General features: G+C 42.2%; 1 protein-coding gene across 4 annotated transcripts in view; it reads left to right on the top strand.

The window, feature by feature from the left end:
- Positions 1–16,514, top strand: part of palld (palladin, cytoskeletal associated protein) — a 64,592-nt gene that overhangs the window by 25,990 nt on the left and 22,088 nt on the right. For 2 of the 4 annotated variants that reach the window (XM_079350748.1, XM_079350750.1), the window contains exons 3-11: positions 3,334–3,509; positions 3,630–3,696; positions 4,434–4,551; positions 4,646–4,711; positions 7,183–7,324; positions 7,450–7,473; positions 8,055–8,174; positions 10,369–10,834; positions 12,590–12,625. In XM_079350748.1, the coding sequence (XP_079206874.1) occupies positions 3,334–3,509; positions 3,630–3,696; positions 4,434–4,551; positions 4,646–4,711; positions 7,183–7,324; positions 7,450–7,473; positions 8,055–8,174; positions 10,369–10,834; positions 12,590–12,625 (1,215 nt within the window). The remainder of the gene's footprint in view (positions 1–3,333; positions 3,510–3,629; positions 3,697–4,433; positions 4,552–4,645; positions 4,712–7,182; positions 7,325–7,449; positions 7,474–8,054; positions 8,175–10,368; positions 10,835–12,589; positions 12,626–16,514) is intronic. The other 2 variants (XM_079350751.1, XM_079350749.1) reach the window with 1 other exon arrangement.

The following is a 16,514-nucleotide window of genomic DNA, read 5'->3' as shown; positions in this document are numbered from 1 at the left end:
ACACACTCAGTTTCATGCTGTTGGATGAATAGTCTCTTGTATTATCAGTACAGGCACATCGACTGAAGCTGCACTGTAATATAACCTGGACATTTCTCATTCTCCACAATCTCCTGGCAAAGGAGAGTGAAAGATGGCGCGGCCGTGTCCAGGCGCCATCCGGGTTGTGTGTATTATTTTGTACATTCAAATAACTCCTTTTATTTTTTAGTTTATATTCTATTCTATTATCACTAAACTGAGTGTTTGTTGTTGTTGTTATTATTATAATGCATGGCCTGCGAAACAGTCCTGACATTTCACTGCATCTATAAATACAAATCTTGAATCAAATGAATCAAACCTCTTCGTGTTTTATTTCTGCTAAATGTTCCATCCCTTCTTCGGCTCTGTCATCGGCCTGCGCCGACATGACACACTCGTTCATTAGCCCCACCGCCATCCCAGCGCCCCGCTCCTCAGCTAGGTACTGGCTAATCTAATCCCTGTTTATATCTGCATGCGAAGCAGTTCTGCAAGGTTTGTTGATGTTGAAGCGTAGACGCCTAACTCTCTGTAGGAGCTGCAGTCTGAGATGTCTGATACAGATCTCTTTTCTGGTTAGGGATGCATCGATTGGACATTGGTATCGACCGATAAAAGTTGATAAATATCGTTGCATGAGCATAAATTGGGCGTGCATCGATGTTGATCTGTTGTGTTGAATCAAGTTAATGCTGGCAAGCTGTCGATTCAGAGAAGAGTTTAAAGGATAATGACAGAGAGAGTTTAAAGGATAATTGAAGTCATTGTTTTCTTGGTCAAATGTGACATGAAGACGTTGGCAGCACAAAGTCTAACACAGTCTTTGAGAAAGATCAGTGATATGTCGTTTTTAAGACACGTTTCAGTGATGTTTTAAAAAACACAAAATCACAAACTTCCTGGGAAAACAGATGCTAACTTTTCTAATTGCAAAGAAGTAATGAAAAAAAAAACATTGGTGCATCTCTAATTGTGAGTCTGCAGCACGTTTTCTAAATGCTGTTTCGTAAGTTAAGATGTTTGTCTTCCTGACTTGCACTTTGCATAATCTGTTTTCTTACAGTATGGTCAGGTCTCAGGGCCACCGTAGTTTGGGTGCTGCTCCACCTGTCACTGCTCTCTGATGGATCGCTCGGTGTGATCCAACTCGATGATGACGGAGCGTATAATTTTTCCTGTCTGACCTCGTCTGACTCACGCTCATTCACCTCCTCGTTCATGTCCTCGCCATTCTCATATCCACTTTCCCTGTCTGCGTGTCTGCACCCACTCTGTGAGGTGTGAATCCTAAAGAATGAAGTGTTGTCTGGATGTTTCTGGCTGATGGATGTGCTTTCTGGAGTGCGAGTTCGCTTGCTGTTTTGACTGACACACCAGAGTGTTTAAAATCCTGTAACGCTCCATTCAGCAGGATGTTGGGAATTTTAGTGCAGCTCTTTGAGATAGCAGCATGTCCTCAGGTCAGCACTCTGTGGGCGAGCAGAGGGAGCAGCTGTTCTTCCAGTATTTGGGGAATTCCTGCCCCTCCGCCTGTTAATGAAGAGGTCAGGAGGTGAACGAGACAGTATATGCAATCTCTTTGAATAGAAGTGGAACTGTGATGCCGATTCTCACTCCTTAGTTGACAGATTGTGCCTCATTGTCAGGGGCCAACACTTTAAATTTAGACGCTGTAGGAACCCCTCTAGATCATGTTCTGCAGACTGTTCTCTAGCTTACTGTTTTTATTGCATAAATAATGTGTGTGTGTGTGTGTGTGTGTGTGTGTGTGTGTGTGTGTGTGTGTGTGTGTGTGTGTGTGTGTGTGTGTGTGTGTGTGTGTGTGTGTGTGTGTGTGTGTGTGTGTGTGTGAGAGAGAGAGAGAGAGAGAGAGAGAGAGAGTGTGCAAATACAGATGTGTGTATTTAGATTGGGTCATTGCATGGATTTAGATTTTTAGTTTAGTTTATATATATTAAAAAATATGTCAATGAAAATAATATATAACAAAAAACAAATAATCCAATTTTTTTTTTGCAGGTCATTAAATGAGTTTTATTTTGAAAATCCAACCAGATGTTGCATACGTATTAAAGTGAACATGTGGAGACCTGGAGTGTTACGCTGATGGATATTTTGAATGTTAGGACCACAGAGCTCTCGTGGTCTTGGTGGCAGTTTGAAGTCGGGCGAGTTTGTTTTATTAATGTGTCATTTTGCACTTTTAACAGAAGAGGGAAAAAGAATCCCATAAATCAAGACCTGTATGTGATGTGGTGAAACAGTCTCGGAGAGATGAGACTGAAGGAGTGGGCTGTGTCGTGTAGACTCTCTCAACCCTCCCCGGGCCTGAGTCTGACCAGGGAACAAAGAGTCAGCAGACCTCAGGGTACACGTCCCAGGCGCCTGCCCAGACATACACACCTCTGATTGGAAGGAGGGAAAGGGTGTATCTGCTTCCCGTAACACGGCGTCTCGTCAGCGCCTCGGGCTTGGCTGATGTTTGGCAGATAGGGAAACCCAGACGTGCCCCCGGGTGTGTGAATGTGTGAATGAGTAGTTCTTGATGTAAGTGAGGTTGGCAGGCCTCCATCATATTTGGCAAAAGGTATATTTAAGAGTTTAGGCTCTTGCTTGTTTAATGAGATTTTATTGACATATATTTCTGTAATGGTTCCTGTTGCATGGGGTCGGTAATTCCAGCTCTCACCTTAACGAGAATATTCCCATCTGTTGGCAAGAGGTGAAATAAATATTTAGCTAGAAGAGGTGAAAATGTATGACTCGAAATTAAGATCCCTTTATTCACTAAAGCGCTGCCCTAACCATGCGAGTTGTTACCAAGCATTACTTACACTGTTTCTAAGCTTCTCAAACTTAACTCATTTTGACACCACTCCAATTACAGCCTTCTAATCGACCCCTAAAAAGACACATTTCATTGTTTTGTTCATAAAAGAGATCAAGCTTTGGTTTAAGCTAAACTGTGAGTTATCCCCACTTAACTTGTAGCATTCAGATTCATAACAAGCATTATTTTTCATATATTTTAAAACAATTATTAACACCTCCACACTTCAAAAACTTAACAGAGTTCTTCACGCACCTGATCCACCACGTGTGGCCGGTAAGAACTGACCTCGAAATTATAATTTGTGGCCTCAAACTTTAACATTTTCCCCAATCTCCCTAAAACAAGAAGACATTCATATCATTCATATGCCTTCCGTATCGTGTCTGCTTTTTTTCTAAGAGATATGTTTTGTCGTATTCTTTCATTTTTTCCGTAAAGTAACCAAAAGCTCCTTTTTTTTCTTGTTTTCTAACCAGGTGGTTCTGTGAAGGCAGAGAGCTTCACACCTCTCCTGACATCCAGATCTGGAGGGACGGCGACCTGCACACGCTGGTGATTGCTGAAGCTTTCGAGGACGACACCGGACGTTACACCTGCGTGGCCTCCAACAGTCTGGGAGCAGATAATACCTCAGCCGAGGTTTATATCGAAGGTGAGACGGATTCAAATCTCCTAAAACAGAGTCACAGTTTGCTAAAAAGATTAACTGTTAAAGATATATATATATCACAGAGAGATAGCCATCACTACTTTTGTTTTTCTCCTCTTGCAGGAGCTTCGTCATCAGACTCAGAAGGGGAAGGAGCCGCCTCAAAGTGCAGATCCGGAAACATGCCTCAGTACGTGTGTTCAGCATGACCTCTTGTGACCCAATGAACCTTGAACCCCTCCTGAACAGGTCGACTGAGCCCTGCAGCAGCTGATCAGGTCTGCTGCCCTTAACTAGACCCTTAAAAGGCCCATAAAGAGCCAGAACCCTGAGCTGGTGCACAGGCCACTCTGTAGATAATCACAGGGACAGAAACATCAGGCCTCTACTTCAACATGTTTAACTAATTCCTGCTTTCACCTTCTGTTTGTATTTCCCTTTTCCTGAGTTATGTGTTCCTCTTCATGTGAAGAAGATTGGGCCACGTACAGTAACAAAGAAGTGTCCTTTTTTTATTTTTTTATTTAGCAATGAGTCTGCCAAAAACGTAATCACATTTATGTAAAGGAGAAAAAAAAAAGCTTCCAGTTGTTTTTTCCTCTCTAACTTTGAATTTCACATGTTGCTGCCGTTCTTTATCTTTTGAACGTTATTGCACGAGGACAGTTCTGGTATCAATCTGTCGTGAACTCTCTGAGCCGTCTGCAATTTTCTGCATGTTTTTGATGATTATCTGTTGTTTAAATCTGCCTCCATCTGGATAACTTCCTGATGCCCTTTTTGTTTACACACTAAAGCCAAGATCCCTGATAACCATCTTAATTGCTGTGTTGACATTATACTTTGATTCAACATCCATATTTTTAACTAAAAGCATACGGAGACGGTAAATAGTTTGTTTTTTACTCCTTGTCTTCATCTTCTTAGAGTTCAGAAGAAGATGACTTCAGTGTCCCTGACGATACGCTCATCATCACCCAAAACCCCAGAAGTCCTTCCTCTCCGCTCCACCCTGGTCCAGTCCCTGTCTCAGCCCCCGCAGCGGGTAAATACCCACCGCTTACGTGACAGTAAATCTGCACGAGCTCCGACACAGAGACACAGAGAGAGACAATCACTGAGCTTTATTTGTCTTCCAGATGCAAAGCCCTTTGACTCTGTCACTGTGTGGTGGTGAGGCGTCAGGTCCCCCTATATTCACGAAGGTAAGGAGCCATATACACTAAACTACACATGCACAACATATATATATATACACTTATATTTATACTTCTCTAACTGGATCTTGTCATGTGGGGAAGTTTTCCAAAAGATGTGTAATCTGGCTAAATTAGCTTGACATGTAATCAGTGAGGTCAGGAACAGATAAAAAAACGAGACAATCAAGGAAAACATCAGATGTTTCATTTACAAGGAAGTGATTTGAAGCAACAATCAAAACAGAAACTGAAGTTGCAAGAACAGAAAGAAACCTTGCATAAGCCATTTGGCACTGACGCAGATTATGTTTAAGTATTTAATTTTTAAAAAAGTGGCAGAAAACGGTTTACCTGTGAGCGAATATAATTATGTGAATGTTTATAATTACAGTTACTTCTTTAAGGGATTTATCTAACTACTTAAATGTTACCTGAAACTATTTTGTAACAATGCACTTTGGTGCTTAAATCCCAAATTGGTTCCATTTAACGACATGTATCCGTGCAAAGTTTGGTTGCTCTGTGTTACGGTTGATTTCATGACTTTTTGTCAGACAGTCATTTTTCACACACATCTTTTTTAGCATTTTGTCACCGAGACGTAACAAAAAAAAAAAAAAAAACTCCCTGTAGCTGTATCATTAACTTCTCCTGCACACTTAGCACAAACCCAGTCCCAGATGCAAAGCTACTCAAATACAATACATCATGTAGGCAACATGCTATACATGCACATATGCAGAACCTGATACAGATTTACAGTGTCTCTGTCTTCCCATAATAACAGTTTGCATTGCTGTGGCTTACAGCAGTGGGGGTCAGATAAAACATGCACTTTGATGAGAGCTCCTCCTCTAGCTCCAGTTCAGACTCTTCATCACTCCCCAAACGCGCCGCCCCCCCCCCCCCCTGGACTCCCTCTCCCTCAGGCTGTGGGTGTTGTGATGGCGAGACTGAGACGGGCTGAGGCAGAGCTTCAAACGGCCATGCCAAACCCACAAGGGTCAGGTCTCTTTCACTCTCAATGAGCCAGTCAGGCCCTAAATCATTTTCCCCCTCGTCACTACAAAAAGACGTTTGTTTGGTTTCACCTCCACTCGCCTCCTTTTCAAAGCTGCACTGGGGCTTTAATCATCTCAATGAGAGGATGGTCGCCTCCACTGATGTCAGCCATGCAACACACACCCACACACAAGTACACACATACAATGTCAGACCAGTACATTCCAGCCCGGGTGTTCCCAAAATATGCCCGTGCCAAAGTGGCTATGTCACAAAGAGAGAGAGGTACATTAATTTACGCGGAGAGACACCCGACCCATTTCTTGCCCTGTTTTTCTTTTTTTAAGCGGAAGAGACAACACAGTGCTCGCAGTTTCTCCTCCATCAGCAGCTTTTTGATGTGTTTTTTTCTCACAGATCTGAGAGTGACCTGATATTGCTAAACGGAGAAGAGTTTGCAATTTTCTATCATTAATTTAACTCCTTCACGCCTATTGTCGCGAATTTGCAGCAAACCGCTTCGGCTCCAAATGCAGCCAAAATATCGTCCGTATTCCTCCACTGCTGGTTGATGCACTTTCAATACAAACCTAGGAACCTTTTGCAAGCATTAGTTTTTCACAGGACCAGTTTGAGACAGAGCAACATCCGTTTCATGTGCTATGTATGTGTTATTATTTTTATGTAATATCTATTTCATGTGATATTTTAAAATAAACGTTCTCAACTTGATTTAGCATCGACTTGAAACAGAAACACACAAACGTTTGACTACTTGGAAACAAATTCAGGCATCAAGGGGTTAAAACAATTTAGAAACTCATCAAGTGTGGCCATTTGTAAGTCCTGACATTGTTGTGGTACGTGCACTATGTATTGCCTTCTCCCCCCTTTCTAACACCCTCTTGCTTTCTCTCCCCTTCTGTGATTAAGTTTCAACTCCTTGACCAGAATTAGTCACAATGTGTTGGCTATTTTTAAACATGTTTTGTCATTGTAAAATAAATGCATTATAACTATATACAAATCTGCCTTGGATAGTTTTTGACTGGATTCATGTTTGACCCATGCAACCTCTTCATAAGAGGAAACAGGCTGTAAACATGTGTCTGCTGTAAAAAATGGGACTTTTTATATATCGGATCTGATGGGAATTCTTTGGACTCTGCAGCCAAAGTGGACTCATGAGATAAGGACTCATGTTATATTTTATATTCCCGTTAATTCTCTTTTAATGCCCTTGTTAATTTTTCTGCACCAATTCCGAATAGTGACTGTTTTGTCCAGTGGCCTCTCGAATCCTTAATCTGTGTTCAATGACCGAGAGTAACCTTTAATGAGCTTTGTCATCTCATGCTGTAACTTTGAAGCACATCCCTTTCATTACCTTGTTTCTGGATCGTCTCATTATTACTGACTCACTCACCGTTTCCCCTCCTGACCCGGCTGATACGTTGTCCCCCCACTGTACGCAGCTGTTGCAGGATGCCCATGCGTCCGAGGGCCAGGTGGTGGTCCTGGAGTGCAGGGTCAAAGGCAGCCCTCCTCTTCAAGTCAGATGGTACCGACAGGGAGAGGAGATCCTGGATTCTCCCGATTTTCGGATTCTGCAGAAAAGTTAGATATTTCTCTTAACTTGTCATGAAACAATTTTGTAACCCAGTACATGTTGGCAATTAACTGTAAGATGCTAATAACCAAAACATTTTCTGTTCTTCTTCCAATTATGCATAATTAATCAGAGCCCCGATCTGCAGCTGAACCAGGTTTGTTCCGACAAAATGCATGCTTTGTTATTCCAAAAACGCACAATTAGTAATAATAATCAACTTTGTCTGGAGGCTAAAACCTTGTTTGAGGGTTTCTCTACAACGAGTCACTCCCTGAAGTGTCTCACAGGATACTCAAGAGACAGAGGGAGTCCTTGGGAAAGTCTGAGAAACCCTTACACATCACACACAGCAAACTGACAGATAAACAATGACACACATGCTCATTTATGTTCGACTGTTTCGCACCTGTGTGACTCAGGGGTCATTTCAGGTGTTTCCTTCAGCCTCTCAGACGTCCCTGAACATCTGTGCCTCAGCTGTCTGAGCTTTACATCCCGTGTTTGCTTGCTGCTCTCCGTGTGTCTGACTCTGAACGGTGATTCACTCGTCTGGATGGAACGTCCGTCATAATACAACATGTCAAATATCTCATTACCTGCCATTGCACAACAAATCAAGTCTCAGCATGTCACTTCAATACAAGCCTGTGCAGATTACTGATCATCGAAGTCAAGTCTGTTATTTTGCACATTCGTTTTTTTCGGATCTTATTAAAGGCGTGTTTGTTCTTCCAGAGGAGATCTGTACCCTGGTGATAGCCGAGGCCTTTCCAGAGGATGGAGGTCTGTTCTGCTGCACAGCTTCCAACCCGCACGGCTCTTTGAAAAGCACGGCCCAACTCATCGTCACTGCAGGTGAGTCCACTGCACACGGGAAGAGAAAAAAAAAATATGGTCAGCAGGTTGCTGCTAGTCATCGATAAGCAGCTGGTATAAAAGATATGAAAGACATGGCCAAAACAAGTGTCCACTCACAATGATAATACATTCTGAGAGTCAGGCCAGTTTACAGTGTCATTTTGTTGAAGTTGTCTCACAGCATAGAACAACTCAAAACAGCCCCATGCTGCAAAATTTCTTTTTTTTTTGGTCAATATTAGCCGCTAATATCAATATGTGGGTTCAACAACCGAGCTAACATATCAAGCTAACTAGCCTGTTGCTTCACATGAGCAAACTGCTGGGCGCAACAATCACTGAAAGCTCCAACAACAAGCCTCTGAGGCTTCGTTCAGACTGACGGCCAAATCCCAACAGAATCTGATCTGCCCGTCCGTCTCATCCACATTGGTTGCTATGGTAACGGGTTATGCTCAGGAAATACAAGTGTGTGTCTGTTTCTGAAGCAAACAGTCCGCGGGCTTGTTTTACTACATGTTTATTTTTATTATTCTTTCTGTGTTTTTTTCCACTGACCAAAGTTAACTTCGGGTTACATCATTGTTATTGTCGAAGGTGTCGTGTTTAGAGTGACGCAGGAGACACATTGAAGCGACCGAGACGTTCAGATTGAGTCGGATCTGAAGGACTCAGATTTGAATCAGATTTGGAAGAGAAAAAAAAATCTGATCTCATGTGGCTTTTTGTGTCCAGACTAGAGCTGCAGCTATCGAATATTTTAGTAATCGAGTATTCTATCGAATATCCTGTCGATTAATCGAGTAATCGAATAAATCATACTTTTGCTTAATTAAGTTTTAACTCGTCTCGGGTCGTCCCTACAAACCTGCTTCTTTGCAGTTACCGTGGTAACGCCTGCTTGTTACAGCCAACCACCTCTGCTCTACAGCTGCTGACACTCACCATATTACTGACAGGGTCCCAAATAAACTTTTTGCTTTTCACTGGTCAAGGCGGCAGGTAAATTAAAAATACAGGCCAAACATGTTTTAATGGCTGAAATAACAAATACTGTTTTGTGTAGCCTACACATCTGTTACAGTATTTAATTGAGAAAGCATTATGTTCTGTTGAATCAATCACAGAATCAATCATTATGTCAGATCAGGAGATTGAGAAACGTTAAATATATATTTGCTAAATTATTATTCCACAAACAAGTTATCTCTTGATTTAGCTTTGAAGACATCAGACATTTCATATTATCAGCCTGTATATTGTTAAAAGTGTATCTCTGTCTGCTCCTGCAGCGCGTGCATTCAGCACGCTCACAGACTACAGAGACCAGAGACGTGTCTATGACAGAGACTGTGAGAGGACGCTGCTATCATTATGTTAGCTGCAGACACGGAGAGAGTGAACGGAGAAAAGCCGACCGTTTGACCGGATCACGTGTTCCCGACTGGGTCGTATGGATCACGGATCAACTGTGTGCTGACTAAAAGTTAAAAGGGGCGCGCCGCGCTCGCGTGTGCGCGTGCGCGCGTGTGCGTGTTGAAGTGTCTGTGTGTAAGAGAGAGGAGCGGGTAGCTGCAGCTACATTAAACGTGTTTTATACTCATACCAAAGTTTTGATGACGCAAAAAAAAAATAAAAAAATTAATTAAAGGCAGCGAAAATTCCTCGATGAATTTTTGTAATCGAATTATTCGAGTTATTCGAGGAATCGTTTCAGCTCTAGTCCAGACTGAAAAAAAAACTGCTGTATATAAAACCTGGATGCGCTAAACATCCGATTTGGAGGTGCAATGTGAACAAGGCCGAAGTCACTACATCATGTCAAGCAACGGATGGATGGATGGATGGATAGATAGATAGATAGATAGATAGATAGATAGATAGATAGATAGATAGATCATCGTGTGTGGATCAGAAGCTCTTTGTGAATACAGAAGTTAACAAATATTTCCATGTGTAATTCCAAAAACAAAACAGCATGTACAGGACAGGACAGGACTCCCCACAAAGGAAAGGCTGAATAAACAAGACTTTCATCAGCCTGACTGGACCCAGCTGCTGCTTTCGGTCACATCAGCTGGGTTCATTGTTGTCTGTCTAATCAGCATCTATGAGGTGGCCAGCAGGGAAAAAACTAAACATTAAAGTCAGGAATTTAATTTTTTTTCCATTTGTGTTTGTGTTCTTAAAGCATCCGAGGACTCATCCAGTAATGGGATGTCTGGAGATAGCTCAGGGTTTGAGGATGCAGCAGCCTTCCCCCCACCTCCCCCGCCCACAGAAATCAGCCTCCTGGAGCTGCCACCCAGGACGCTGCATCCTAACAGGAATGAGCCTTTCCTAATCAAGGAGCTGGAGCTCTTGCCCAGTGTTTCCACCGTGCCTCTAGTGCCGATGAGCTCAGAGGTCGAGGATAAAGGAAGGTCGTCCGCACAGAACGGCCAACTCACATATCCACCGGCTCCACCAAGTCCACCCAAGGCATCTACCCCACCTCCCCCACCTCCACCCCCTCCTCCTCCTTTACCACAATCTGACCCAATCCAAGCCCGAGCTCCAGCCAAGGTGGCACCAGAGGCACCTCCATCCCCAGGCAAGCTGTCTCCATCCCCTGGGAAAGACGGTCCCCCACTGCCTACCAGGCCTAAACCTAAGCTGTGAGTACCCGTGTGTCCGTGTGTGTCTGTGCCCCGAGGGGAGGCTAGTCGCCAGGGAGGCCCGATGACAGTCACACAGGTTTGAAATGATAGCGTGAAAGTGTTAACCGGGGAATCCCACATCCCTATGGAACAAAAGCATTCCCCTGCCTTTATGTAGGTGTCAATGTGGCATCGTGTTTGCCAGGGCGAGTCTGCCAGCTCCCATTCGTCCGTCTGTCTGTGGCTGTAAGCGGATCTGCGTGGCTTTTGCTGGATGGCTCCTATTGTTTCTGTCTGACCCTGGACTGCATGCCCAGCCCAGGACAGAGCCTTTATGTGTTGTTGTTGTTTTTCCTGAGCACCTTTCTGCGAGCTCTGTAGGGATCAGGTAGGATGTGACTGTTATTACAAGAGAGTAGGGCTATTTGAATGGCTTTATTTTCAATAGTCCTGTGTTTTGTAGATGTCTGCTGCAGACAAGCATGGATTTCTTTTTTTCTCTAACTTGTCGGTGGATTTCTTTTTTTTTTTTTTTCGAGTATTTTCTTTACAAGCCAGGAACACAACAGGGAGCAATCTGAAGGAATAGGAGAAGGCGAGGAAGGGATGGATGATCCTCTTCCAGACTAAAACCTGAGAAGATGCACAAACTTCCATTATTTGCATCTGTATCTCTTATAGAATCTCTCATTTTTAACCTCTATATGATTCCCTTGTATGCTTCAAGGATGCCTAGGAGGACTCTAAATATTCTGTATATTAAGGTGCTTTCACTTCTCTTTATTCAGCGTCATTGTCACGCTGGAGATGTTGGATTGTCTGACATCATTTGGTCGATCGGGCTGTCCTCCATTTTTTGGTCTGGACTGAAACATCCAGCAATCATCTTGTGGATCGTCACATCTTCTGAATAATGCAACAAACATTCATGATTCCTAGAAAATAAGAACACACACTTTGGCCACTCACAAGCTAATCCTCTTAAACACAGACATTTGTACCTTAAAGAAAGAAGACGTAGTATACAGACAAGGACGACTAGCTTGTTTTTGCTTTGAATTAAAGGTCAGTTCCCGTTCAGGCGTCCTGGCCTCTTAGAGGAGGGGTCAAGTTTGTCCACTCTGAGGGGAGAGTTGCATGAACTAACATTGATTAATCAAAGGTCTATTGGTAGGAACAATTAAGTGTTATGTATTTGCACCCAATCACCATACGCCGATCAAGAACCTGTGGGCAAGAAACAAGAGTTCTGGTTTGGTTTGAGTATTATTGACCGACAAGGTTGAGCAGCCTTTGGTTGACTTTAGACAAATAATCCCCATAGATTTCATAAATTGGAATGCATTGGGATATTGTCTGTCGGCTGCAGAGGTTAAAGTGTTACTTTACTCCCATATAGTATAAAAAAGGTCGGTATAACATGCTAACTCGTTAGCCTCGGGGACATTAACACTCAGTTCAGCCTTGCAGAGAAGCTTCTTTTTTTAACTTGCTCGTTTGCAGAACTCGCGTAGATGGAGAACTTTTACTTTTAGCGTTTTGACAATGTAGGCAATATTCCCCTTTAAAGACACCTGATTTAGTCGTTGCCTCGGATCATGAACAAACTTTAACCGGAGTTTGTTCGATGTGAACTGGAGCCCAGTTCTTGCATTGCCTATATTGTTATATTTCCACTGCATGTGAAGTGGGTTGAATTCGTGCCGATGGATGCCACAGTATTGCATGTTCTGTGTACAGAAATGTTATGACTGTTTAATTCTGTGCTTCCAGAGCTGAGGGTATAGAGGAGGAGACAGAAAATTGCAGGTAAATATTTGGCTGTGAGGGTGATGCTCTGGATGTGATTTGAGTGGCGCCACTTGCAGCCTCATTAATCAAGCTCTCATGGAAACAAACACAGACACAACAGTAGACGTGATGCTGAGGCACACATCTGATATGTCGTGTGTAACGACTTCACTTTTATCACATTTAGAGATTAAAAAGAGTGGTGGATGGACAGGAATAAAGCGAAACCAGCTGATCATTTACAATTGACATACTAGACTAATTATGCAAGTTTGTTGTGGATGAAAACATCTGGTGTGGTTACTGGCCTCGACCACAGAGACAGAAAGCCCTCTTTATATTGAGTAGCAACTTTGTTTGGAGATAAATGTTTACTTCAACGCGTCCGCATGTCAACGAGGAGATTGATAAATAACCTCACTTGTGTTTCAAGATCAGACTTCTGTGCGTGGAGACGTGAGGAAGTTCAGCTGCTTCGCCGAGTTTTCTCCCCAAAAAACAATCGGCTTCAAAGTCAAAGCGTAGACCGTAAAAAAAGTAATGAGACAAGTCAGCCCTCCCGTGTCGTGTCGTCTTTACACACTTAAAAAAAACAAACCCTTGCCACTAAGAAAAGGTCACACTTCTGCTCGTCTCCACTGTGTTTCCTCAGGTGAAACGTGTGAACAGCAGCCCTCTGAACCTGAAGGACTCCTGAACTTATCACTGAGTTCATCATATCCTGTTGGTCGTGCTGCACATACCGTACAGTCCGATAAATTGCTTCTTCTCTTTGAGCCACATGGTGCTGTGAAGCGGAGCACAGTAAAGCCTTCATCCTTTGAAAACACTCGGGCCTTTTCTGACTTTATTGCTTCTTTATATATTTTACAAGAGTTCAGTTTAATAAGCACCAAAACTTTGTGACGTACCCGCTCGGTTGAAAAGCTGGTGAAAACTAATTTTAAATTTAAAGAGGCAGTATCGTACAAAACCTTTGTTGTTAAATTGATGGAAAGCGGCGGATCAGTCCGAATGAATGGAGTTTTATTCTCCGAGGCTCAAGACCTGATTGTCCTGCTTTTGATGAATGACGGCCCAAACAAACAACACGTGATGCAGAAAATGATGATAGGGCTCCTATGAACGCTGCCACCACAATTATCAAGCGAGACATGCTTTGTCTCCATAGTTACCCCCAATCCCTGTGTGCAGCACATTCATCTTAAGATCACAGCTAAACATCACATTTCTGTTATTTGATTCTTTTTTTAGCAGGGTTATTTGTTGAAGAAGAAACAGTAGCTTTGTATGCTAATGCATGGCCCATAGAAAACATTGTGTTAGCTTATATTTGTATCAGAAATTGGTGAATTATTTGTCAGGTTTTAAATTGGTCGATGTGTCACAAATCCCATATCAGTCAGCTTTAGTCGTTTCTGAATATTTCAGCTTTAAGCTTCAACTCGATCCCCTTACTCAAAAACTATTCCAGGTTTTCAAAGCATCTGTTAATATTTAAAAAGGGTCAGGTGAATAAATAACACAACTTTCTTAACACCAGTGTAAACAGATTCATATTCACAAATCTAGAATAAATCGTTGGGAATCATAGACCTTGTGGAAAGCCGATGTAAGACACGGTTTATGCTTCAATAACACCAGGCTGATGAGATGGAGGAAGTCATTATGTGACTTGGCAGGCAGGAGAGACTGCAGGAGACCTGAACTGTGAAAATAGAACCGCTGTTTTTCCCTGCTGAAGGCAGCGAGAGCAGGGTCGGTAGGTATTTGGGTTTGATGCCCAGCGTTGATGTCAGATGTCAGGACAAGAATCAAAGGAAATTCTCAGGGGAGAGGCTCAGATTGGCCAGATGGATCTGATCCAAGTCGCAGGTCTGCAGAGAAAGCAGAGTTTAACCACATAGTGGAGAATAGATGGATTACAAGTTGGCAGTTCCATCTCATCGTTTGTTCCTTTAAAAACTCAAGATTTTATGCAGCATTTGACAGAACAGGGCTTCACGCACAAAAAGGTAAAGTTCAAAATATGATGAGTAAGATGAGTAATTTACTTTGTAAATCCCCAGGCAGTGAACAGCGAGTGTTTTTGTTGCCCTCTATTAAGAACTGCTATGAGGATAGAGCATAAAAAGCAACACATAATTTGCAACCATTGACTGTAAAATAGAAAAGGTGGTCTGTGGATGACCATCTAAAGGCCTTAGTTTTGAGTTTGGACCGGCGCCACCTTCGGTTTCTCTTTAGCGCAATGCCCATATTTGGACCAATCTACTACCTACCTACATACAGATATTTTATGACAGTCATAACTCAACTGGATGAGCTGCTGCTTCTCAACATGTTGGACAGAGTTATGATTATCCTGATAAACCACACACACACACAACCCTGTGCCTGTGCTCGGCTGTGCACATGTGACTCTCTCATACACTGATAACACCTGGCTGGTAAATCTATAATTGTGTATGTATGTGCTCATGCAAATGCACGCACGTTTTGGAGAGTGTGTGTTCACGGATCAGCGCTGCTTGGATCCAGTGTTGGCTCGACGGTATTGATCCAGGTACATGATTGTGCGGAGTGACATTCCACAAGAATGTTTTGCATTTCTCATTTCGGTGTAATGCAGAACAGGACAACATGTGTATGCGCTGTGTGTGTGTTTTTTTTTCCATAGACTGTCAATAATGAGTGAACACATCCTCCAGTTGAAATGGAAGCAAAAAACATGCATGCATTTATTGGGCAGCAGGTCGCGACTCCCGATAGTTGCAAAAAGAAGCAATGAGCAAAATGGCTTACATAAATGATGGAGCTGTTCAGAGAAAAACAGATGATAAAGGAGGCTATGCTAATAACACATGAACACTTTCACTTGTATGTGCAATAATCTCAACCAAAGTGCAATAATAGTCATTGTCTATAGCCATATTTTGTATTTTTTTTTTGCTTTTTCCATGCATATTTTTTGTATATTTTTTACATTGTTTCCAACGGAAGAGCATTTTATTATTTATTCTGTCTTATTCTTTATTTTATTACCTGCTACATTTCATTGTTGTCTTATATGCTGCTGGGAAGCTAAATTTCCCTGAGGGAGTCATCCCAAAAGGATCAATAAAGTTCAGTGTAAGTCTAAGTCTAAGTCTTCAAGAGTTGCTGCTTTGACTGACAGGTGGATGACATGTTGATCTGTCGCGTCACATTACACATCTCCACATTGTTTCACTGATTGCTCCAAAGAAACAAGGAAGCAGCACTAAAACACGCCTGAGGCTTTAAAAGGAGAACTCAAAAATCATGACTGGTGTGTTTAGTTAATTTACATTTATTTTATTTATCCTTTAGTTAACCAGGTTAGTCCAAATTGAGATTAAGAACCTCTTTCCAATCTGGTCAAGAGAGTCAGGAAACAAAAACTCAAAGTTACAGACAGAGACACAACGGGAGACAATTTACAAAACAATAACATTTACATTAAAAGAGAGCCAAAACTGTGTTCATTATTTTACTCTTCTACTATTTTTTTTTTTTTTTTTTTTTTAAGCTTTGCTGATAAAACAATGCTTTACTTGTAAAGCTAAATCACAGGTGTGCCTCCAGGTTTAGAGAGATTTTCTGCACATTAAGGCATTAAGTTTTTTTTTTTTTTTTTTTTTTTTTTTTTACGAAACAGCTCTACTGACACTGTTACGCAACACAAGACAAAAGAGAACTCAGAGAAAAAGTGTCAAGAAAGTGAAGCATGCTTTACACTAGGTGTGAGCATCCTGATGTGGTAATAGGGGCAAAGCATTATATTATAGTCTTGGATGATTTGTGGGTGGGCGCTACACGCCAAGCGTACGTAGCCGAGGCAACAATTATCCTCAAACCATTCCACAGCTTAATCTCTCTCCATAAG

This window comes from Symphodus melops, assembly GCF_947650265.1.
Source record: "Symphodus melops genome assembly, chromosome: 8".
In the NCBI taxonomy this organism is placed as follows: Eukaryota; Metazoa; Chordata; class Actinopteri; order Labriformes; family Labridae; genus Symphodus; species Symphodus melops.
This window is presented reverse-complemented; position numbering and strand designations above follow the sequence as displayed.